General features: G+C 32.2%; 2 protein-coding genes across 2 annotated transcripts; one reads left to right on the plus strand and one right to left on the minus strand.

Annotated features, from left to right (window-relative positions):
- Positions 1-8,424: 8,424 nt before the first annotated feature.
- LOC134683107 (2-amino-3-ketobutyrate coenzyme A ligase, mitochondrial-like) lies at positions 8,425-24,748 on the minus strand. Its single transcript, XM_063542194.1, has 12 exons — positions 24,576-24,748; positions 23,147-23,361; positions 22,201-22,290; positions 21,484-21,703; positions 20,593-20,689; positions 20,293-20,379; positions 19,674-19,750; positions 11,305-11,414; positions 10,523-10,624; positions 9,776-9,854; positions 9,125-9,172; positions 8,425-8,895 (listed from the first exon to the last, which is right to left on the minus strand). The coding sequence occupies exons 1-12, from the start codon at positions 24,619-24,621 to the stop codon at positions 8,786-8,788; spliced, it is 1,281 nt and encodes a 426-aa protein (XP_063398264.1). The 5' UTR covers positions 24,622-24,748; the 3' UTR covers positions 8,425-8,785.
- LOC134683106 (uncharacterized) lies at positions 13,194-15,431 on the plus strand. Its single transcript, XM_063542193.1, has one exon. It carries the CDS (start codon positions 13,304-13,306, stop codon positions 14,618-14,620), a length of 1,317 nt encoding a protein of 438 aa, XP_063398263.1. The 5' UTR covers positions 13,194-13,303; the 3' UTR covers positions 14,621-15,431.
- Positions 24,749-26,483: the final 1,735 nt, after the last annotated feature.

A 26,483-nucleotide genomic window follows, 5' to 3' on the forward strand; every position in this document is an offset into this window, starting at 1 on the left:
CTCCACAACAGACCAATGCAACTGACACAGAAATTTACACACATAGGTCACGACACGGCCTTCCACAATGAGCAAAGCCCATTCCGCATAGTTAGCTATAAAAGGCGCCTGAAGTCTTTTTTCATGAAACTGATTGGTCTCAAAAGTTTTATTTAACCTATCATCACTCGTTCTTATTCGAACGCTCTTGAAAACTGCTCCTCGGAAATAGAGATATGCATCTATTTGATTTATGTTTAGGTTTATCAAGACATGTGAAACTCAGTTCATTTCCTTTGCAAAGTCATTGGAATTCCAGCGATGAAAGTGCATGTTTAAGTCAGAAACAATCAGAACGCTTTCTCGTGCCTGTCTGTAAAATGAAACATTTACATCCCATATCCATGACGATGACCCATTCAGCTCTAACACACGCACAAGCTGAAGATCACCAGATAAGAATGCGTATGTAAGAGCCGTTCTACCAAAATTGTCTTTTGCATTTACGTCTGCATTCCTATTGATTAAACTGCGTACTAAATGTAATTGCATACGTCTTAAGTCATCTTCCACCTTTTGGTCACAAATCAAAATCAGAGGTGTAACTCCTGTCCTCAGTCTACAGTTCACATCTACATCTCCTTCTACCAATATTCTGGCTAACTTAAATTTATGATCTAATATCGCCCGAAATAATTTACCTTCCATTTGGCGTTTAACGAATTCACTTATATAAATATTGTCGAGGGAATTCACTTTTGCTGATCTTCTTTTCATTTTGTAAATTATGCGATTTAGTAGACACGGGTCACTAGCTTGGACAACAAAGGATGACAGTGTAAGTGAATGAAATGAGTGAAGACATGTTCTTATTTATAAAATAGGAATCACCCACATGGGTATTAACAATCAACCTACGATATCACAGTTGGCGGTAATCATAAAGCACATGGTCAGGTGTTTTTTTCACAGTTTGATATCAGCAGAAAATTTATTGAATTTTCTTGATGAGAATTAAAATTATTTCGGACACTGAATGAGAGAACTTTAGAATATTCCAATTTTGATTGATTGGTTGATTTTTTGTTTAATGTCACTTTCATTTCTATTATGATATTTCATGACCGTTACAGTTTTTATTGGCTGCGGAAGGCTGAGTGCCTGGAGAGAACCATTGGTATCAAAATTGACAATCCTTGTCAATTAAGATTGGAGTCGATACCACGTGCAGGATTCGAACTCACTCTTTCTTAGTGTTGAAAGGCTATAGTGATAGAATAGTTCGATCTTAAAATGAAAAAAAAACGACAGTATCACGTATGTAGTTGTATATAGATATAGGACGATGTGGTGTGAGTGCCAATGAGACAACTCTCCATCCAAATAACAATTTATAAAAGTAAACCATTATAGGTTAAAGTACGGTCTTCAACACGGAGCCTTGGCTCACACCGAACAACAAGCTACAAAGGGCCCCAAAATTACTAGTGTAAAACCATTCAAACGGGAAAACCAACGGTCTAATCTATATAAACAAAACGAGAAACGAGAAACGAGAAACACGTATGTATTACATAAACAAACGACAACTACTGTACATCAGATTCCTGACTTAGGACAGGTGCAAACATTTGCAGCGGGATTAAACGTTTTAATGGACCCAAACCTTCTCCCTTTTTCTGAAACAATAGCATAATATCACAACATAGAAAAACACACGATAAAATGTCAATTGGCAGACTAAACTCAATAAAAAAATATATGATTACACAATAAACGAATAAATTTGATATAGTTTAGTTCTAAACAAATCCACATTATCAAATGCTAATAAGCAGTCCTTAACAAGCAACCAATTTGTCTATTTTCTGTCTAAGTTTGTTGCTTTGATTCTTCAATTTCGAGATTTGAACATGGGTAAACTATTTCGTTCTGAATTCATCTACTAAGAATGAGATTTTAAGCAAGTTTTTAACTTTATCACTATTTTGATGTATGGCATATCAAATTATAAGCCTGGTACTTTGATAAATATTTGCACCATTTAGTAGATGCCACTGTTGGTGGACGTTTCGACTAAAAAGGCATCACCAGCTTAGTAGTCAGCACTTATATATCAATCATATGGTCATTTTTATAAATAAACTGGTTGCAAAATAATAAATTATTCAAAATACTAAGGATTTTCTAATTTTAGGCATTTGTTACCTTATGTGTATTTGGCACAACCTTTTGGGAATTTTTGGTCCTCAATGCTATTCTACTTTATGTTTGTTTCACTTTCTAACTACTTTTATATGAGCGTCACTGATGAGTCTTATGTAGACTAAACGCGCGACTGGCTTATAAAATTATAAGCCTGGTAGCCTTTGATAACTGTTTACTCCATCATATATATAAATATATTTATCAAAATTTTAGAAAATTCAAAATAAAAAAAAACGCGAATTTGATCTAAGATTTAAACCCAAAATATGTAGACAGTAAAAAACAACAACCTCCTTTCTCTTAAACATGACAAGTGGTATGCGAGTCATGAGGGTAAAACATTAAAAACCAATTGTAAAAAGCAGTTGGATATAATTATCTTTCAAATTTATCATTGTATTTATATTTTTCAGTTAAGACATTTCTATTTACCAGTGTATTACCGCTGAATCAGATCGGGCAAAATATTGATTTGCATGAAATAAGAAAAAAAAACATTGTCTTTGAAAAGTAAATTTTCAACCTTGAAAAACGATAAGGTTTCTATTTCTTGTTATGTTTACTAGATTCGGAAGGTATTATAATTCATCCTGCATATGGTTGTATCTAGTGTTACCGTTTACTTTATGTTTTTTGGTCTCTGACCTTTGAACTAGACAAAGATCAAACCCTGCGTTTTCCGATTCATTTAAAATCATCTTTTGTGATAAATCGTTTTTCTTTTTAAAAAGACATTAACTTGTTTTTCAAATTTCGTTTTGAAAATATTTGTTTAAAGGGTTCTTCTTAAAAATCATGCAGCATTTTTGTGTTCTTACTTTTTTTTCTCAATGTTGTCAATGTTATCTTTCCTATATAAATTATATAAATTGTTCCATAAGTACTTAGATTCTTTAATAATAGTAATTTACAGTTTGATCATTGATATTCAACAAACCCACTCGTGGTTGTTAAGCAAACTGATATTTGATTTTTTTTTATTCAAGGATGATACCTTGACTTGCCTTACCCTTGGTAAAACGTAGGAGGAATTCTTTTGAATAACATTACAGTTTATATTATAGCGTAGAATAAAAATTACAACTGTTACAATATTTGATAGAGTGTAAAGCTCAACATTTTTTGACAACTTTATTATAAGAAAATTTGTAAGGATTCCGCGGATCCCAGTGCCTTGCCTACTTTTGCTGTTAATCACACACTTAACAAAAATGATGAAAAAAATCAATAAAATTATTCATTTTGATACTATCTTTTGATTGTTACAAGCTTTTCTTAACTACCCCCACCTCGAATGAAAGGTTACCACAGATTTCAATGTAAACAATATGCGCGTGTTTATTTACTGGTAACATTCCCAAGTTCTGTCTCTGCGATATGGAACACAGAGAGCATAACTGGGAACCAGTATGTATCAAAATTAATTTTCTATGAATATTCAATTACTCCCCAAAAGAGGCGTGTTTTGAGCAACAGCTGTATTTACAGAGTGCAACCTGTATGTAATGTTAACTGGTAGAAAAACTAAGTAAATTTATAAGAAAATACGGGAAAATGGAATTTTGTTTTTACAAAATTTACTTCTGGATACTGTATTCGGATCATAAACAAGCTTCTGGCCAAGTTTCGTACAATTCCAGGATAGTTTAAGAAAGTTATTAAGATTTTAGAAACATTTACCACAGAGTGTATGTAATGTTTCCTGGCAGAAAAAACTAGGTCCATTTATAAATAAAATACGGAAAAAATGGAATTTTATTTTTACAAAATTTTCTCATGGATATTATCTTAACATAAACAAGCTTCTGTTCAAGTTTGGAAGAAATCCAGGATATATATTAAGAAAGTTATCAAAATTTCAAAAACTTTAACCATAGAGTGATTATTTCTGGACTCCGCCGACGACACCGACGACGACGACGGAATGTAGGATCGCTATGCCTCGCTTTTTCGACTAAAGTCGAAGGCTTGACAAAAACCATGAAATTGATCGATCTTCATGTCCCTCTGTTATTGCTGTGTTTTTTTTAGTGTATTTTACAGCGATTCTAAAATCAAAGTTTGTCCGTTGATTTATATAATGTAGTTAGCTTGTGCACTACCACTAGTCGTCACTGCTACTTGTGATCACTTGACACTACTTCAGTAATGGCATTATTTGAATATTATACTTTGACTTCAATATATTCATTGTATATTATAAACTAGATATCATCAAATTGGAATAAATCCAAAGTTTATACTGCCTCAGATGCATTTGACGTAAGGTGGTACTGATAGTAATTTTTAAACGCATTTGGGTTTTTTTTATCACGAAATTTCATCCGAATTTTGGCTACTGAAACCACATTTGATCTCGAAAGTTTGTGAAAAATATTCTTGAAAATCTCAATTGACTTCAAAAGATTTCATCACCATCGCTTAGCAGATCCAATGCTTAGGGTTGACCGCCAATCCTTAACGGCACCATTATCTATTTGGTCATTTATTCTGTAACTTAGATATTTTGAATAAAACTTTATGTTTATATATCTTAGGTATGTGTAAGAATGTTATTTAAAAATGTGTCGCACGTTGTAAAGTCGGTATCATAATTTTTTTTTATCAAAATCCATACTTTTTCATTCCACTATTTTACTATGGGGTTCGTGTTGTTTATTCTTTAGTTTTCTATGTTGTGTCATATGTGCTGTTGTTTTTCTGTTTGTCTTTTTCATTTTTAGCCATGGCGTTGTCAGTTTGTTTTAGATTTACGAGTTTGACTGTCCCTTTGGTATCTTTGGTCCCTCTTCTTTTACATAAAAGGTATGAAATTAATGCTTTATAAAACTCTCATTTTAACCAAATCACATACATTCATACATTTTCGAAATTCTCTTTTGTCGTTGTCAGTTCACGGAAGTTGACAGTTACTTTATTTTAAGTTCGTGTTTATTCAATTTATGTGACTGAAGTATTAAAATACGCCAACCAGTTGAATGGTTTTAGTCAGAATCGAGTATGTTTTAAACTGGAAATGACACAATAAGTATTTATAATGAAATAATAATTTATTCTGCATTTAGGAATTTGTACGTTTCTAAGAAATGCATGACGGGTGTCACATTTGGAGAAGGATAAACTTACCCGTAAGGATACCAGAGACCCCCGCCTCCAAGTGTTTTGGTGAAAATTCCGAACAGACAAAATTCTATAATACGATATAGGTAATTGGTAGACAATATGCCAAACTTTCTTTAGATATTGTTCATCTAAACAAAATACACTGTAGTATACTTTTAAGAAACGAATTGCAGAAATAACACCAACAAAAAAGAGTAACAATAATACCGAACCTCAAGGCAAATTCAAAATGTTGAAGTTCACCTAAGCTGCATGACATAATCAGCGGAAAGACTAAAAAACTGTCTTGTTTATAAATTTGTACAGCCATTTCCAACGATAATTATGGGTTAATCCTTGTTTTATAGATATTTTAACTTCCCACTTGTATGAAATTTGTTTAAAGATCTGTAACAACAGACAACGATAAAAAAAAACTAGGAATGTCTGGTGATGTACTTATTCTATGGAACAATATTGATTTTGAAAAGGAGGGCTTCAAGTACAAGACTTAGTAAATAACACGTTAAGATTATAAACGACATAGAACATTTCTTTATCACAGTGATGTTACAACAATTCGTTCATATATTATGGAAAGCGTAAAACTCCTGATTTCGACTGTTTACTTATTCCATAAGTACTTAGATTCTATAACTGGATTCAACAGTGCGATCATTGATATTCAACAAACCCACTCGTGCTTGTGTATTGTTATTTTTTCTTTTATTATACAAACTGATATTTGAATTGTTTTATTCACGTATGCTACATGTACCTTGACTTTCCTTACCCTTGGTTAAACGTAGGCGACTAGGCGGAATTCTTCTGAATAACATTACAGTTTATATTTTAGCGTAGATTGTAAACAATTACAACTGTTAAACTATTAGATAAAGTGTAAACCTCAACATTTGTTGACATTTTATTAAAAGAAAACCATGGAAATTTCCGAATGTCTTTCTTCGTGTTACTTCGTTCTTATTTTTTTTTTCGGTTTTTCTAAAATTAAAACGTTTTTGTTGATTTAAATAACGCATTTAGCATTAGCACTTAATAAGGCTTACCAATAGTCGTCGCTACTAGTGACTATTACTTCATCAATGATATCGGATATGTTTCTACTATGTAACTACAATCCCCTTCCCTTTCATGAATGTGACCTACCGAATAAGACTATATACCGGATTTGTAATCACATAAGCAACACGACGGGTGCCACATGTGGAGCAGAATTTGCTTACCCTTTCGAAGCACCTGATATCACCCCAAGTGTTTGGTGGGGTTCGTGTTGTTTAATCTTTAGTTTTCTATGTTGTGTCATGTGCACTTAGTCTATCGTTTTTCTGTTTGTCTTTTTTTTATTTTTTGCCATGGCGTTGTCAGTTTGTTTTCGATTTATGAGTTTGACTGTCCCTTTGGTATCGTTCGTCCTTCTTTTACTTCGGTTATGGCTATATTCAAATACTGTACTTTGACTACTATATGTAGTGTATTTATCATCAAATTTGACTAAATCCAAAAGTTTATAGTGCCTCGGTCGCAGTTGACATAAGGTGGTATTGATAGTAATTTTTAAACTCATTTGTTTTTTTTTTTATCATAAATGTCTTTTGTACTTGGCTACTTAAACCTTTGATGTCGAAAGTTTCATTTTTTAAAAACAATCAAATGATTTCATAACCATCATCTGTCGGATGCACTGCAAATCCTCAAGGGCACCATCATCTATTTGGCTATTTTAAATTCGGTAATTGAGATATTATGAATAACATGTTATTTTTTTTATAAATCTAAGGAGCACCTCCTTCGGGAAATATTATATAAGACTTTCGTTTGCCTTTGATGCTCACATACGCGTTATCCATGTTATGTGTAAAGATGGTTATTGTAGAAAGATATGTCGCACGCACTAAAATAAACTAAAAAAGTTCATAATATTTCATCCCACTGAATGACATAAGAGGAGTTAAAGTTAAGTTGAATGATTTCTGTCAGGATTTATTATATCTTAAACTATTACTGATAAACTAGAATACATAGCTTCCGAAACACTTGAGAATACCCTCAGTTTTTTGTGTGATAAGTGTTGTTCAGCCTTTAGCTTGTGAACAGTTGGATTTTTATTCTTTTAGCCATGATGTTGTCATTTTTTTTTCGACTTGTGAGATTGGGGAAAAAGGTTGCTTATATAGGGAATCACTAAAGCGTGTCTGGAGCGGGTCCCCTCTTAGGCAGTCAGTGGGATCCCACTTATAAAAATTTCTGGATCCGCCAGTGGAGATTGAGTTCCTTTTTCTATTGTGCGCCTCTTTTTTAACACAATCATGAAAAGACAAAATTAAATTCCATAATACGTTTTAAGTAATTGGTAAACAATATAGCAACTCCTTTTGAAATATTGTTCATCAAGAAAATGTTTGTTTATATATGTATATTTTCAGAAACAAATTGGAGAAACAACATCAACAAAAGTATAGTAACAATACCGACCTCAAAGGTTAAAACGGAAAGTCAACATTAACTGACAAAATCAAAAATTTTCAATCAATAAAAACGATTGAAAACAACTGTACCTTTGATAACTATTATTTCTTAATTGGTAAAGGCATTTCTGAAGGAAATTGTGGATTAAACATGGTTGTATATCTACATGAAACTCCCTCTTTTATGAAATTTGTTTAAAGATCAACAGGCAACGATAAAAATCAAACAAGAATATTTATTGATGTACCATATATATAGGAATTTAAGTAAAAGACATAAAGAATGTTAACGGCGTATAATATTAAATTAATAATAATATCTTTCAGTACAGGGATGTTCGAACAATGAATTTGTTTGTTCTGGAAACCTCATAACTTCAGATTTCTGTTTTCCTGGACCATTTAGAAATACAGAATTATCCCCTCCCCCATAAAAATAGAACACTATTGTAAGCATCAAATGAGCTTTAAAATCATCGTCATTCTAAATACTGCATTTCCATTTGTCAGAAAAAGTAAAATAAAAAAGTACGAACTTCAAGGAAAATTCTTGTCAAAAAGTCCCTTATCAATTTGCAAAACCACATGCGTAAAATGGTTGAAAATATTAATCGTAATCGTATAATGAAAAAGTATTCAAAACCAAATATTTCAAAATAATTTTATTCAAATCCGGCTTATATCACTCATGGCTAGAAGTATAACAATTTCTGTTTTTCTAGTGATCTTTTAAATATTCAAATGAATATAAATTTACATAAAATGATCACGTCAGTATATTTCATGTCAGGACAGCAGAGGTTGGTCTATGGAATGAAACAACCAATTACAGTGGCATCTACTCAGTTGTTGTGAAAAATTGTGGCAAGGTGTTTATTGTGTGTGTTTCTTGGTTGATGGAATATGATTTATATACCATTTTATTAGATCAATCGACTGTCGACAAAGCATCAAAACTGTTAATGCAGACACTTACAACTTTTTTTAACATTTCAATCTTCACTTTTAGTTTAATTGATAACTTTGAGTTTTCTGCCGATTTCAATAAAAGCATCCACAGCTCTATCAATTTCTTGCTCTGAGTGAGCAGCAGATATCTGTACTCGGATTCTCGATTTTCCTGAAATGCAAAAATATAATTTCAATCCTGGTATCTACGATGAGTTTATTTTTTTCTTAATTGAAAACCTTTTCGTAGTTTATACCATTTCATTTTAGTCCGATATTTAAAAAAATATAAAGAAAAGCAAAAAACATCATGTTACTGTGATGTTTGATTCTTGTAATTAATGTGATTGTCATTGTTTTTTATGCATCAACCCTAAGATATTAAATATGACTAGTCTTACCTTTTGGAACAACTGGATAACTGAATCCTATCACATAGATACCTTTCTCTGAAAAATTCAATGTGAAATGAACAGAGAGCAGTTAATGAATAGTATTTCCAAAGGAAAGATTACATTCTATCGACTCGACAAAAACATCATTGTCTTTGGAACAGTTGTTTTGTTTGTTAAAGTATATTATTTGTCCAATACTAAATATTTGCAGTTAAGAAAAAGATAAAACAATTTTATTTTCTAATCTCACCTAGTTGAAAACTATAGTAAAGTCTATTTTGTTATTTTATTTGTTCATTGAGAAAGACCATTTTTCAAACATGTTCATTACAAAAGAAACACATATTACTTTTCCCCATCTCCATTTTTAATTTTATAGTTTATATACAATACAATCTTGTTTATAATTTGTGAAATTTAATTGACTCATAATATATCAGTTTGCTTCGTTGCTTTGGTAAAGAAATCGCGTAAAGTTCAATAAAACCTTGAATCTATGAATAAACGTTTGTTTTTGGTGTGGAAGACATTGAGGACAGAAGTTGCTATTAATCTAAAAGAAAAAATCACCAACAACAAGCAGGAAAATATAAAACATTTGACTTACATTCAATTTAATAAATAGAAACAATGAAGAAATAATGAATCACATCTTACCCAACATATCATCAGCAAAAGTACTAGCTAACTTGGCATCTCCTAACATAACTGGACAAATGGGATGTCCTGGATCACCCTGCAATACAAACAATGTCTAGTATGTGTGCTTTCTTCGGGCATGCTTAATTGATATCAATGTGGATAAAGGTCAAGTTAGGGATTCATGAATACGGATTTAAATGAGTTTGAATTATTGACTTGCAAGTCAAAGATACATTTGCAATGTTTGGATCATATTTTGACCAAACTGAACCAAACTGACTGCTAATAGTGAAATATAATTTCAATATTCCGTGTTTATAAATGATTGCAACAACATAAAAATTGCATTTTTTTTTCTGCATCGTTAAAAGTCAAATAAGAAAAATACCGAACTCCGAGAAAAATTCAAAACTGAAAGTCCCTAATCAAATGGCAAATTCTAATGATAAAACACATCAAACGAATGGACAACAGTGTCATATTCCTGATTTGGTATACAGGCATTCTCAAATGTAGAAAATGGTGAATTGAACCTGGTTTTATTGCGCTAAACCTTTCACTTGCATGAAAGTTGCATCAAATTCCAAAAAGCTATTGTTCTAAATGTGTAGGCAGCAAAAACATGCTAAAGGGTTAAACAATATATATTCCTATATTCACTAAATTATGCTTGGGCAGTTGCAACAGGTTCATTCAAAGGTCCTCAAATGGACATTATTACCCACAATTTATTTATAGTCATTGATTATAAACATCCCTTACCGATACAGTGAAACCAGCGTCCGTCATTTTAGTCCTAAATCTTACTGTATTGGTCAAAAGCTTCTTCGGTAAATCTGGATTCTGTATTATCAAATCAAAGGCCTGTAAAAGATGATCTAAACATATCAAGATTATGCTGCATATTCAATAAATTTGGTCAAGGTTCACTTATGGCACAAAATGGCCTAAAATATCAACTTTTATCATAAAACACCAAAGAGGTCATAATTTGGTTCGTAAATGGGTCTATTTCAAAAGTCTTGATTTCTTAAAGGTGCCAAAAAAATATGTTTTTGTCTTATTAGTATTGATTTAAAAAAAACATTAAAAATTTAGGGCCACTTCTAACCCTTCATGAATCTTCGTATCTTGTAATTTGAATAAGACCTACGGATATTTATTGGTGTTTTCCTTATGTTTAACAAATCAACAAAATATAAGATGAACTCATGTGAAAAGTAACTCAAACTTCTTCAGAAACTGTTCTTCACAACGGGTGTCTTCATGTATAAATTGTATCCTCGAAATTAGGTGTGTGTGTGTGTGTGTGGCATTTGAAACGTCAACTTTAACAAAACAACAAATACATCTGCTTTTCCAATTTGAAATTGAATTGGCCTTCTTGTTTGTTAGTTACACATCTTAATTGTAAACATTTTTTCGATAATATGTATCCACATAATTAAAATGTTTAAATATTACTCCTTTATTTACCATACCTACACATGCTTCAACTTTTGTTTATTACCTTGCTAGCACATGCTACAACTTTTGTTTATTACCTTGCTAGCACATGCTACTACTGGTGGGGGTAATGTGTTTGAAAACAAGTAAGGTCTGGATCTTTGTCTTAGAAGCTGTACAAGTTCTTTTGGTCCAGAGGTATAACCGCCTGTAAAGTTAAAGTATTACTTTCAATCTTTGTTCAAACAAGTTATTAGTATGACGATGGCGTTTTAAAACACATCGTGTGAATCAGATTGTCTGTCATAAAAGAATAAAATTCTTGTGAACCTTCCATGATTTGTATCTAACAACATGCATATATTTGAAACATACCTAATTATAAAAAAGAAGATGTGGTAAGATTGCCAATGAGACAACTCTCCACAATAATTAGACTGTAATTACATGAAAAGAGAGGAAAATTTGACTCCATTTTTTGTATATTTTTTGCCAATTGCAGGACAAAGACAACAGGAGTGCACAAACTGAAATGTCTCGCCTTTTTTTACTAATCATTGATATTATGTAGATAGTCCTAAATATAAAGCTCTATTACAACTGTCATATAAACTTAACATTAACCAAGAAAAATAAACATTGACCAATGAACCATATGAAAATGAGGTCAAGGTCAGATGGATAATGCCAGGCAGAAATGTACAGCTAACAATTCGTCCATACAACAAATGAAGTTGACCTATTGCTCATAGATTAAGAAAAACCGACCCAAACACAAAAAATTAACAATGAGCAATGAACCCTGAAAAGGAGGTCATGGTCAAATAAAACTTGCGTAACTGGCAATTATATCATAAAATATTTCCATACACCAGATATAGAATTTGAAAAAAAAGACCGAAACTCAAAAACTGAACTTTGACCACTGAACCATGAAAATAAGGTCAAGGTCAGAAGACATCTGCCAGCTAGACATTTACATCTTAAATCATTCCATTCACCAATTATAGTAGACCTATTGCATACAGTATAAGAAAAACAGACCAAAACACAAAAACTTAACTCTAACCACTGAACCATGAAAATGAGGTCAAGGTCAGATGACAACTGCCAGTAAAAATATCTCACAGTCCTTCTATACACCAAATATACAAGACCTATTTCTTATAGTATCTGAGTTATGGACTTGACCACCAAAACTTAACCTTGTTCACTGATCCATGAAATGCGATCGAGGTCAAGCGAAAACTGACTGACGGGCATGAAGACCTTGCAAGATACACACATACCAAATAAATTTATCCTATTACTTATAATAAGAGAGAATTTAACATTACATAAATTCTTAACTTTTTTTCAAGTAGTCACTGAACAATGAAAATGAGGTCAAGGACACTGGACATGTGACTGACGGAAACTTCGTGACATGATGTTTCTAGAGGGGGGCAAGGGGTTTAACTGTTATGCTGTTATGGGGCATTTTAATTCTTTGTTATCTGTTAATCTGAAAATATATTTACTGTTAGCTGTTATTGTCTTATTCTTTGTTAGCTGTTATAGGACTATTATCTATTTTGTTATCTGTTATTGTGAGAATCTATTTGCTGTTAACTGTTATTGAAAATTGGAATGTTAGCATTTTGACAGCCAATCTTCCGTAGAAATTGAAGATACTTGAAAATTGTGATTTGAATGGATAATAGTCTCCATTGGCTTACCACATCTTCTTACAATGTATATGTATTGGGGTCTTTCTACTGGTAATATCAGATGGCCCTGTATTTGCAGGAGAATTTCAGTAACATACATGTACATCACATAAACATATAAAATCAATTGGACCCAGGACCATTCCAGTATATATTATCCTTTGTAATAAATTCCATTGTCTGTGAACATGTAGCAGTTTGTACAAATAACAATTCACTTATTACTTGTACAATAACTTAAAGTATGGACTTTTTTTTTTCGCGCATGTGTGGAGAAAATATGTCGACCAATTTTTCTATCCCGAAAAAAAGACAATAACTAGAAGTTCATTATTATTGTGAAAGTTATTTTATGTGGAAATTAATACCAAAATAGTGTATCAACTACATGAATCGAAAAAAGGATGGCAAGAAAGGTCAGAAAAGAAGGAATTCAAAACCTGAAAATGATAGCTCGGAGAAACCAAGTAAGAAACAACAAAGTAGTACTCACGATTCAAAACATGAGAAGGTAAACAAACCGAAAACAAGTTCAAAAAATAAAACGGTCGATAAATTACAGACTGTAAATATGTCAACGTACATACCAAATATTGATTCCCCTATCCTACCTGGAAGATCCAACATACCACAATATACAACACAACAAATGTCAACTCCAAACTTTACTTCACCAACGGGCTACTATCCTTATGGACCCCAACCTATTCCAAATATTCAACCAGTTATGCATTCAACAATGAATATGGGACACGACACAAACATCAAAATTGACAATCTTGACAGAAAAGTGGAAGAAATGTTGACAAAATTATCTATGCTTGACTCTTTTGGTGAAAAAATTGACAAATTTGAAAGAAGTATGCAAACATTTTCAAGCAATGTAGGAAAAATTACAGATAGAGTAGGAGATATAGAAAAAAGTTTGGACTTTATAAACTCTCAGTTTGAAGTAAATAGAAGTGATTTATCCGACATGAAATCTGAAGTTACTGCTATTAGATATGAAAAAAACGAAGTGGCCGAAACCATGCAAAAGGTACAGAATAATCTTGATGAACTACAAGAAAAACACCTAGATCTTCAGATTCGGTCAATGCGTGAAAACCTAGTGTTCACAGGAATTCCTATGACGACAGAAAATGAAGAAAGCGATACAACGGAAGGAATTTTGAAATTATTCATGAAAGAAGACATGAAAATGGAAACAGAGATTGATTTTCACAGAGCTCACCGATTCGGACAGATGAATGAGAGAAAAAATCGAGACGGAACAACATTTAAAACAAAACCAATTGTATGCAGGTTCAAGAGCTTTAAGGACAGAGAAATAGTACGGAAGTCTGCAACTAATCTTAAGGGGACGACCTTTGGTGTTTCAGAACAATTCCCTAAAGAAATCAACGAAAGAAGAAAGTTGTTGTGGCCTTATTATAAGGAAGCTCGAAAACAAAACAAAAAAGCTCTTATCAAACGAGACAGACTTTTTATTGATGGAAAAGAAATTAAGCCTCGACCATCATATATAGCCGAACATACTACACGACGTGAAGAAAATACTACAAGACGGGAAGAAAATACTACAAGACGGGAAGAAAATACTGCACGACGGGAATTTCAATCACAGGGAGCACGTCCAAAAACTAGACGACGAAACAGACGAGATGATATCACTTCGGATGAAACCGCAAGTAACGGAAGATAGGTGAACCATGGAGGGCAAACAAACTCAGTGAACAGTGACAATTCTAACGATTCGGATGACTTTCACGGATCAACTGGCCATACTGTGAACAAGAACTCAGATATTAAAATATTATCTCTAAATGTATGTGGTGTCAAACATCGATTATTTTATCCAGAATTCCAATGTTTAATAAATAAATTTGATATTGTTTGTTTTCAAGAAACAAAGCTTGATGATATAGACATTATTGATTGTGAAAACTTTATTTTCAAGTATAAAAATAGAAAGAAAATTTCAAACTACAAATCTGGTGGTATTGCTATAGGTTACAAAAAATATTTAGAACATTACATTACTGTAATAGAATCAGAATGCCCTTTTGTTTTCTGGTTTTCTGTTAAAAAAGAAATTTTTGATTTCCAAGAAAATGTTATATTTGGTATAACTTATATACCCCCAGAAAATACAAATTATGCGTCAGATGAAGCCTTTTCGGAAATTGAATTTGAGTTTCAAAATTTTAGTAAGAATAATGATTACATGTGTTTACTTGGCGATTTCAATAGTCGAACTGCAACGCTAAAAGATTTCCATGAAATCGAAGATACTGATGATACTCAATTTAATGATATATCAGATATAAATGTATTTTCAGATATATGTATTCTTGATGATATGAACATATCAAGGTGTAGAAAAAATCCAGACACTATTGTAAATAAGTATGGTAGAAAACTTATTGAATTTTGTAAAAATAATAATATGTTTATCCTAAATGGTAGATTTGGAAAAGATAGTGTTGGTAGAATGACTTGTAAAAATATAAGTGTAGTCGATTATATAATATGTACATGTAATGTTCTCGAGAATATACTCGAATTTGAAGTACAAGAGTTTTGTAGACTTTTTTCAGATGTTCACTCACCTCTCTCACTTACTTTGAGCTGTAAAAATAAGAAGCATTCAGATTTTGAGACAAATAACTTTACACCGAAAATTGGTAAATGGAAATGTGAAAAAACTTTGGATTTTAAAGATAATTTAGATGGAGAAATGATTGAGAAATTATTTTTTAAGATACAATCTTTACATAATGCAAAAGAAAACGCACGAAAACCGGAAGTAGATGAAGTAGTTTTTGATCTTTGTAATATTTTATTGAAATCGGCAGAAACTACTTTCGGTCTCACAGGTAACAAAGCGCACAGACATTCAAAAAAGCAATGGTTTGATCTGGAATGTTTGAAAGCAAAAAAAGATTTTAGAAAATCAAAAAGACTGTGTAAAAAATATGGTTCAAACATATTTAAAGAAAGATTAAGGGTGAGTGAACTTTCCTATAAGAAAACTATGGATAATGCTATTGTGAGATTTAATACAGATTTTCGAAACAAAATGAAAAACATGAGAACAAAAAATCCCAAAGAATTTTGGAAACTTTTTCATGGTAAAAGGCAAAGAGATGTTTCTAAAATTCCTTTGCAAACTTTGGTTGACTTTTTTAAAGATTTAAATACAAACAAAGATCATTCAGACGATTTTGTTATTACAAACGAGATAAATTCGGACGAAATAAATGAGATGATTAACAAGGAAATAACTGCAGATGAAATAAAAAAAGCAGTAAAGAAAGCGAAAAATAACAAGTCCCCAGGTGATGATTTAATTATTAATGAATACATTTCATCTTCATTGGATTCTATGATTGACATTTATGTTTATTTATTCAATTTGATTTTTGATACAGGTATTGTACCAGAGTCGTGGCTTTTTGGTAATGTTTTACCTATTTTTAAGAACAAGGGGAGTAAAATGGAACCAAAAAATTATAGACCCATAACATTGTTATCTTGCATTGGGAAGATATTCACATCTATTTTGAATGATAGATTAAGTACATTTTTCGATCATTATAAGATTTTACATGAGAATCAAGCTGGATTCAGATCCGGATATTCTACTAACGACCATATTTTTTCGCTGTATGTATTGTTTCAATTATTGTTTTTAAAAAGAAAGAAACTTTACTGTGCGTTCGTAGATTTTGAAAAAGCCTTTGATTTTGTACATAGAAACTCTTTATTTTTCAAACTTCTACAGAACCACATAAATGGTAAATTTTTTAGAATTGTACAAAATATGTACCAAGATACGAAATCCTGTATAGTACATAATAATGAAAAGTCTGACTTTTTTGCTTGTGATATAGGAGTTAGACAAGGGGAGAATCTCTCTCCGATATTGTTTTCTTTATATCTAAATGACTTGCAAGACTTTCTAGAAACTACAAATGCTAAAGGTTTAGAAACTATTAGTAAAGATTTAGAAAATGAACTAATGGTTTATTTCAAAATGTTTATTTTACTGTATGCGGACGATACCATTTTAATGTCAGAATCAAATGAAGACTTACAATTGATGCTTAATGAATTTTGTGATTATTGTAAAAGATGGAAACTGAAAGTAAATGTGCAGAAAACAAAAGTTATGGTTTTCTCTAAAGGTCGACTGTCAAAGAATTTAAAATTTTATATTGAAGATTATGAAATCGAGATAGTAAATGAATACAAATATCTTGGAATTATTTTTTCGAAAAGTGGCTCTTTTTTGAAGACAAGAAAATATTTATATGGAAAAGCTACAAAAGCAATGTATGGATTGTTACAAAAATGTAGAAAAAACAATTTGTCTATTGAATGTCAATTGGATATGTTTGACAAAACTATTTTACCGATACTTTTGTATGGATGTGAAATTTGGGGTTTTGAAAATTTAGAGTTACTCGAAAAAGTACATTTGCGATTTTGCAAACTTATATTACATTTGAAACAGTCTACTCCAAATTTTATGATTTACGGAGAGCTTGGAAGATATCCCATTTCATTTCACACAAGAGTTCGTATGGTAAAGTTTTGGTGTCGTCTTTTACATGGAGATGAATGTAAAGTCTCTTCACTTTTATATAAGCTATTATTCGTTTATTCTAATAATTATGGTTTGGAGAGTAAATGGTTATGTTTTATAAAAAGCACATTAGACAATTGTGGAATGTCAAATATTTGGGATCAGCAGGGTAATTTTTCTGCTCTGTGGATTTCTAAATGTGTAGAACAAAAACTGAAGGACCAATTTATACAGGAATGGTATGAAAATATGAATTCTACCTCAAAAGGTATATGTTATAGAATATTTAAAAAAGAATTTAAATTTGAAGAATATATATCTATTTTACCATTGAATTGTATGTATATGTTTTGTAAATTTAGATGTGGTAGCCACCGTTTACCAGTTGAGACAGGGAGATGGCATAATCTGTCGAGAAATCATAGATTGTGTCGTATCTGTGGCTCGGCTGAAATCGGTGACGAGTATCATTATATTTTGTCTTGTAAATCTCTTGTTAATGAAAGACAAAAATATTTACCGAAATTTTGTTGGAAAAATCCAAACACCTTGAAATTATGTAATCTGTTTATCTCAAATAATATTACAGTTTTAGAAAAATTATGTCGATATATTAAAGCTGTTAATGTGAAAGTCTCTCCTCCTGGTTAATGCTGATAATTTTCTTCATACATGCACTGTATATTATATTGTTGTATATACTTATTGTCTCTGTAACTATGTCATTAGTTGATGAGAATAAATTCATTCATTCGTTAAAAAAAAGCATCGGTACACCCTATAAATTTTTTAACTCAATGACCACATAATAATCTTTATGTTGTACTATTACACCACTGTCCCTGATTAGGGGAGGATCGGACACCAACTAGCATGCTAAAGTTGACGCAGTCCCATTCTGTACGTGCCTTTTTCTAAGCCAGGAACCTGGATTCAGTGGTTGTAGTTTGTTACTAAGTTTCTCGTTCACTATTTTGTGGATAAATTAGGCAGTTAGTTTTCTCCTTTGAATTGTTTTACATAAGTGGTGTGGGTTTGAATTATGGCTTTGGGAATAATACAACATTTTTTTCTTTAAAAGCATTTATATTATAAGTGCTAAACATGAAAAAAAAACCTGACCAGTGACCACCATATTTTTTAACTGCTTCACATGGCGAAAATTGAAACTCAGAACCCATTGATGCTAATACAGATGTGTCTTCAGTTTAATTTTTCGACAAATACCGTTTTTAAAATCCTACAGCTTCTCCAATGCTGTACCCAAATTATCCATATTCTTTAATTTCATATAAAATACATGATTGGTATTTCACTTGGTGTCATCCAAATTTTCACTAGGTCCAATTTCTATTATACTATCAGAATTGTCACTTGAGTCAATTCCTATTGTCAGAATAACAATAACTAGTGTCCTGTCTTCACTAATCTGGGTATTTTTGTATTTTATAAGTAAGTTTAATCATGAGGTCATTAAACAAAAAAAATATATAGTGTATCAATGTTTTTTTTTTCATTACTTGTAAAGTATATATATTGCGTTTCAGAAGGAAAAAAATTAAAAATCAAATTGATAATAAAGTGTGACTGGCTGCACTATTTTCAAAACTTAAATAAAAAAAACCTAAATCCTTAAAAATTGATCCCTCAAATGCCCTAGATTAAAAATATCCCTATATAAAAAACAGAAACTAGTAATTTCGTTCAGAAAAAATCAACATCCATACTATATCTTATTGTACAAGTTACGGGGGAAAATCAACCAAAGAAGAACTGCTTCAACGGCCGGAACGTCTTGTTTACACAAATTACAATTTTCTATGTCCATACCACAAGTTATATATACTAAAATCTACGAGTCATCTACTGGATAGGTCCCGGACAGATTTATTCTCATATTTCATTTACTGTTATCTGTTATTATCCCTTTTCAATTCCTTGTTATCTGTTTTTCACCAAATCAATTCACTGTTTTGCTGTTATGGTGACCCCCCTTGCCCCCTCTTTCTATATACAAAGTATGAAGCATTCAGGTATTCCACCTTCTAAAATATAAAGCTTTTAATAAGTGAGCTAACACCGCCGCCGCCGCCGCCGGCGAAACACTATCCCATTGTCGAGCTTTCTGCAACTAATGTTGAAGGTTCGACAATAACTAAATGCTTACCCGCAGCACCTCCCATGGCTTTACCGAGAGTTGAGTTTATGATATCAACTTCCAATCCAAAATGCTCATCAGTTCCTCTGAAAATAGTGTTTCTAATTAAAACAGTACAAACCAAATGTGTAGATCAAAACGTACATGTAGTGATAGATACCGCGTATACATCGACGAGATAGTAAAAAAATAATAGACAATTTACCGTGGATGACATCTTAAAAACTGCAGGTTCTATAAAAATTTGAGCGATTTAAAACAAATACAATCAAATAATTCGTGTTGCCGTAAAACCTCTTCATTTGTACTGGTTTACAAAACATGTATTTGAACAGTTTGAAGTCGAAATTATCCATGTCGAACAGACTTTCTTGATCCATTGGTCCTTCCTAGATCGTTGCAATTCATGGAATTAATAGCTTTGTCAGTACAGATTTTTTTGTGTCTATAATTATAGAGCGAAATAGTAAGCAGTCATTCTAATGGTGACCAAATTCCATATGTGGACAAGAAAATAATTGTTTATCGTTTCTTAAAATACTTTTTCTGTCTCATTTACATTGCATTAAGTTTTTTTCATCTATAACTTATGATAGATAGTGCCAGTCATGAAGACAGCAATTATTACCTGCCGGTTGGTCCAAAAAATCCTGTTCCATGACATTCGTCGATGAAAACCAATGCTCCATACTCGTTTCCAAGTCTTGTTATGTCACTGCAATAAAAAAAAATCATGCCCGGTACATAAAAAAAAAGATCGAAAGATTTCGTTAAGATTTCATAATATCCTAAACTTAAGAACTAGTAATTGAAAAATGTTATGAATTTACACCATAGCTGTTAAAAGTTTGGTGAAAAGGGGTGTATGACAAGAAAATAATGCATTGGACTGCAAGTGCTTCTATTATATAACTGTGGGGAAACTCACGGCAACGGTGCGACGCTGCCATCCATACTAAATACACCATCAGTTGCTATCAGCTTTTTGTGACACGAAGATGCGTCCTTCAAGTTTTGTTCAAGATCTGAAAATAAAAATATCACCAATGTACTTGTTACCCAATCGGTACAGAAAATTTTGATCTGTGTTACCTATTGCATCTACAGTTCCGACAATCGGTAATAGGGTGTGCAAATATAGTTCAGAAAAATATACATTAGATTGTTAAGCAACCTACTTTAATATTTTACTCATTAATTTTTTTTTTAATGTTGTATGTTTATTTTTAAATGATTACAAAATGTTGAATGAAATGTGAAGCAGTAGGAATGCTAAATATCGTGATGATCGAAGTTTGACTATCGTCAAATATTGTAATGATCGAAAATAAACTCATCATAGATACCAGGGCTAAATTTTGTACATACAAAAGTCTCATCAGTGACGCTCGATTCCAAAAAGGTTAAAAAGGCCAAAATAAAGTACGAAGTTGAAGAGCCATGATGACCAAAACTCCTAAAGTGTTTGCCAAATACTGCTAAGGTAATCTATGCCTGAGGTAGAAAAGCCTTGGTATTTCAAAAATTCAAAATTTTGTAAACAGTTAATTTATATATATATATATATAACCATATCAATGATAATTCATGTCAGCACAAACTGAGTGCTGACTACTAGGCTGGTGATAACCTTTGGGAATAAATCTCCATCAGTAGTGGCATCGACCCAGTGGTAGTAAAAAAACTCATCATAGATACCAGGACTAAATTTTGTATATACGCCAGACGCGCGTTTCGTCTACAAAAGACTCATCAGTGACGCTCAAATCCCAAAAAAAAGTATCGTCAATTATCATGATGATCGAATTTTGGCACTTACCTTTCATATCTGTGTGTTTATATCTGAATCTTTTAGCTTTACATAGACGTATTCCATCAATAATAGATGCATGGTTTAATTCGTCTGATATAACAGCATCTTCAGGTCCAAGCAATACCTCAAAAAGACCGGCATTTGCATCAAAACAACTAGCGTATAAAATGGTGTCCTCTTTCTTGTGAAATTTTGAGATTTTATCTTCAAGTTCTTTGTGCAGATCCTGCAATACACAGTTTTTTTTCTAGTCAGTAAGATTAGTATGTAGACATCTATAACTGTAATATAGGCTACGTCAGTTGGTCTATTATGGATAGTTTTTTCATTGGCAATGATCATATCTTCTTATTTTAAATTTAACTTCAAGTTCATTTTGTTCCCTTCTTTTGTTATAGTTTTTTTGAAAATCATTTGACCTAGTAACAAATTATAAGTTGTGAAGATTTGAAACACAAGGTTAAGAACTTCCTTTATCAATACATTCTTTGAGTTTAGACTTGTATTTCAATATTCTATGTTTTATTGACGCAATCAATGTATAATAGACTATCTTGTGAATTTCAAAATTTTAGCCATGAGAGAATGCTTTTATACAAACTTTTTTTCTGTTTCTGTTGCTGTTTGTTCTATGTGATATAGTGAAGGGAAGAATGATTATTATTATTACTAATAGTTTGTTTGTTCTTTTCTTTTTGGAAAGGTGAAATATTAAACCTATACCTGTGTACCGCATATAAATCGGACAGAGCTGAGGCCAGCGCCGTGTGTGTCAAGTGCTTTCTTCCCGGCTTCAATAACTTCAGGGTGGCTCTAGAATTCACAGAAATAATAAATATTTCATTAACATGCAACGAAGAATCCACTAAAAAAAATGAAAAAGAAGCAAAAGGGAAAAAAAAATATGACAGGAAATGAGGTATATACATAAATATACGTTGCATCAACGTATTATATTAACACCATCATGCACACTACCGTTTTAACATCCGTGCAATCTTCATGAAAATGTATACTAGTTATTCAAATAAAAAATGTTACATGAACAGAAAGAGCAATATTCATGTCTGTTCCATAATATTTATCTATGAGCATACATTAAACAACATCATTGTTTTGTAATATTTTTGCAACTTCACAAAAAGAAAAATATCGACCATGACATTTTTATATATACTAAAACGGGTCTAATCCCAACATATTGTGTGTAAGTGACAAGTCATACTATCTGAGCCGTGTTCTGTTGTTTGTTTGTTTGTTTGTTTGTTTGTCTGTCTGCTATTTATATTTTAGGATAAATAAGTGTTGGTTGCTGGTATAGTCTACAACGGGCGTATGACATTTGCGCCGATTATATCCATGTTATGATTGATAATTCATACACATTTGTACAACTGGCTAACTATAAAAGGTCTTGAATGATAATAAAAGTAAGAGTTGTCTCATTGGCACTCATCCCACATCTTCTTATATCTATTTACCTGTAATTTACCTGTAATTTACCTGTCAAGAAATCGGCGCAATTGAAAAAAATAATTGGCGCAAATGAAAGAAAAAATCGGCGCAAATGAAATGCAGATCGGCGCAAATGCAAAACGCCGGTCTACAACGACTACCACTATTTTTGTGATTTCTGTTATCCAATATTATAACTATGCAATTAACATACAGACAAACCAAGGTAGTTGTTTGCACAGAAATTGAGTATGTCTGCCTGAGATCCTGCTACGTGAATTGTAGGGCCTTGTTTAGAAGTGATGACACGTTCTCCCTTCCAAGTCCCGGCATCTTTTATGCCCTCTAGTTCATGTTGCAGGTCTTGTTGTACGGCAGCTGCAGCTTGTGTAGATCTCTTCCTTGTAAAATATTTTAAAGCGCGATGATCTGTTGTGAAAACAAACAAAGGTAGAAGTATTTTAGAATATATGTATGTACTAATATGTCTCTTCACGTAGCTATATATAGGATTCAGCCACAATTTGTTTTGACTAAATTTTCCCACGGAGTTGTTAAATGATTAATGAGAAGGAATAAAACAAAATGACAATGCATGTATTTCATCAGATTGCGAAGTATGCAATGATTGAATGCTTTCGTTTTCCCAAGCCTTATTTGCTTGTCGTGACGATACTTCAAGAGACATCCTGGTCACAGCCATAACTTTATTGGGCACTAGCTAAATGTCGGTATATCACCATTGTTTTTACTAATCGCCTGTCTTTTTTACGCTAAATTTCGCAAATATCCGTTTGTTGAATATTACATCATCTGCGCTCCGGAATAAAACGATCATATTTTATCGAATAAAACATAACAGTTGTGTATCTTATTAACATTAGCATGCTATATGCATGTATAGTATATAGGTCTACTCAACCATGACAAATGTTTAAACTTTTCCATATTCGTATAGTAGAAAATATCACAATATTTAATTCAATGATTTCAGAGAAGGTAAAACATATTGTGACGGATTTAACGATTGTGTCCAACAAGCATGAAATGTTTGACAGCTGTTGACAGACATATAAAAAACATAAATACAACTATACAAGTTTTATTTTCATTTCTGACTTCATATTATATAGTGTAAGAGCTATTTTATAAATCCCTGTATGAATAAGCATTTAAAGAAAGTAATTAAGAAATGTCTTTGTTGTGACTTGTGATTTAAATTCTATGTTGACCTTGGTTATATAATTACAAGTTTTTTTAAAGCGTATAAATTGCCAAAATATGTACGTACACCTATATATGAAAATAGAAGAAAAAAAGCATTCACACCTCATTTTAGAGAAAAAGGTTATAGGTTAACATATATGTATATAAAGAAAGTCCTGCATATATGGGTTTCTTTTGTGCATACGTGGAAAAAAGCTAAATGAAAGTTTCAGTTTGTGCTATAAAAAAAACTTTAACGCTACATAATTTATTCTGCAAGCGAAACAGGACTGAATGAAACTGTTAACCACCAATATCTCGTTCTGTTAACTTCCGAGTGGAGTCAAAGAATTGTGGAAATGTACCACAAGTTAAAGAATTATTCTACCCTATGGTTATATACAATTTTATGTTTTTAAAAAATAGAGTAGACTTACTGTGACGTTTAGATATTTTAAGTACAAAATCCCCGATTTTTTCCATTGTACAATATGGTTAATGACAACAGCCTGTTGGAGGTGTGTGACATTCAACCAATCCGATAAAGGAATATCTAAATATGTATTTTATTTATGGTTCACTACATGTTCTTTGAAACGCTTCGTTTACTTGTCATTAAAGGAAAGTTTGGACTTGCGCATTACGTTTACTTGTAGGGCATTTTTCAAACATGTATGCGAAGTCAAGTGAAATTAACTCTATTGAGATTTAAGTGTTCAAATTTTTACAAAAACTGAACTAATGCTTTTTCATTGTATCAAAAGATAGAAAATGCTTTGACTTATTTTGTATTTTTGTTCTCATGCAGTTAGATACGCAGTTTAGTTTTTGTTATTTGTAAATAAGATCACATTAGACATGGCGAACAGACGATATGTACATAGCATTTGACTGTATATGTCTTTGATTCAACCTTACTGCATGCTTTCAGTGTTTATAAACCCATATACAGGATATTTAATGAAAATAAAAGGTGTGCATTTTCAACATAAAACACTTAATACCCAACCTACGTTGTCCCGTCAGTTTTGCCGGACTCAGTCCCAACTATTCCATGATCCCTGTAGTTATATGTTTAGCATCGCAAATATAACATCAACACATGTGGGAAATAAATTTCCTGTAGACATATATTGAATGGAGTCACGATACTGAAGCCTTTGTCGTTGGTGTTAACATTTAGGCTCAGTCTATATTTTAGCCAGTTTTTGGTTAAGCCTTCGTCGTTGGTGTTAACATTTAGGCTCAGTCTGTATTTTAGCCAGTATTTGGTGAAGCCTTCGTCGTTGGTGTTAACATTTAGGCTCAGTCTGTATTTAAGCCAGTTTTTTGTGAAGCCTTCGTCGTTGGTGTTAACATTTAGGTTCAGTCTGTATTGAAGCCAGTTTTTGGTGAAGCCTTCGTCGTCGGTGTTTAAATTTATGCTGAATCTATATTTAAGCCAGTTTTTGGTTGGTGTTAACATTTCGGTTCAGTTTTTGGTGAAGCCTTCGTCATTGGTGTTAACATTTAGGCTCAGTCTGTATTTAAGTCAGTTTTTGATGAAGCCTTGAAGCTTCGTCGTTGGTATTAACATTTAGGCTAATTCTGTATTCAAGCCAGTTTTTGGTGAAGCCTTCGTCGAAGGTGTTAACATTTATTCTCAGTCAGTATTTAAGCCAGTTTTTGGTGAAGCCTTCATCTTTGGTGTTAAAATTTAGGCTGAGTCTGTATTTGAGCCAGTTTTTAGTGAAGCCTTCGTCGTTGGTGTTAACATTTAGGCTCAGTCTGTATTTAAGCCAGTTTTTTGTGAAGCCTTCGTCGTTGGTGTTAACATTTAGGTTCAGTCTGTATTTAAGCCAGTTTTTGGTGAAGCCTTCGTCGTCGGTGTTTAAATTTATGCTGAATCTATATTTAAGCCAGTTTTTGGTTGGTGTTAACATTTAGGTTCAGTTTTTGGTGAAGCCTTCGTCATTGGTGTTAACATTTAGGCTCAGTCTGTATTTAAGTCAGTTTTTGATGAAGCCTTGAAGCTTCGTCGTTGGTATTAACATTTAGGCTGATTCTGTATTCAAGCCAGTTTTTGGTGAAGCCTTCGTCGAAGGTGTTAACATTTATTCTCAGTCAGTATTTAAGCCAGTTTTTGGTGAAGCCTTCATCGTTGGTGTTAAAATTTAGGCTGAGTCTGTATTTGAGCCAGTTTTTAGTGAAGCCTTCGTCGTTGGTGTTAACATTTAGGCTCAGTCTGTATTTAAGCCAGTTTTTTGTGAAGCCTTCGTCGTTGGTGTTAACATTTAGGTTCAGTCTGTATTTAAGCCAGTTTTTTGTGAAGCCTTCGTCGTTGGTGTTAACATTTAGGTTCAGTC

This window comes from Mytilus trossulus, chromosome 9 (assembly GCF_036588685.1).
Source record: "Mytilus trossulus isolate FHL-02 chromosome 9, PNRI_Mtr1.1.1.hap1, whole genome shotgun sequence".
Lineage (NCBI taxonomy): Eukaryota > Metazoa > Mollusca > Bivalvia > Mytilida > Mytilidae > Mytilus > Mytilus trossulus.

What these genes read in the sequence shown, in the direction of transcription:
- LOC134683106 (XM_063542193.1), top strand. Translation starts at nt 13,304, where the DNA reads ATGAATCGAAAAAAGGATGGCAAGAAAGGTCAGAAAAGAAGGAATTCA.
- LOC134683107 (XM_063542194.1), bottom strand. Translation starts at nt 24,621, where the DNA reads ATGGAAAAAATCGGGGATTTTGTACTTAAAATATCTAAACGTCACA. An exon ending in GGCAGCGTCGCACCGTTGCC is followed by an intron (nt 20,380 to 20,592) that starts GTGAGTTTCCCC and finishes TTTTTATTGCAG; the next exon opens with TGACATAACAAGACTTGGAA. An exon ending in AGCCATGGGAGGTGCTGCGG is followed by an intron (nt 11,415 to 19,673) that starts GTAAGCATTTAG and finishes TTAACTTTACAG; the next exon opens with GCGGTTATACCTCTGGACCA.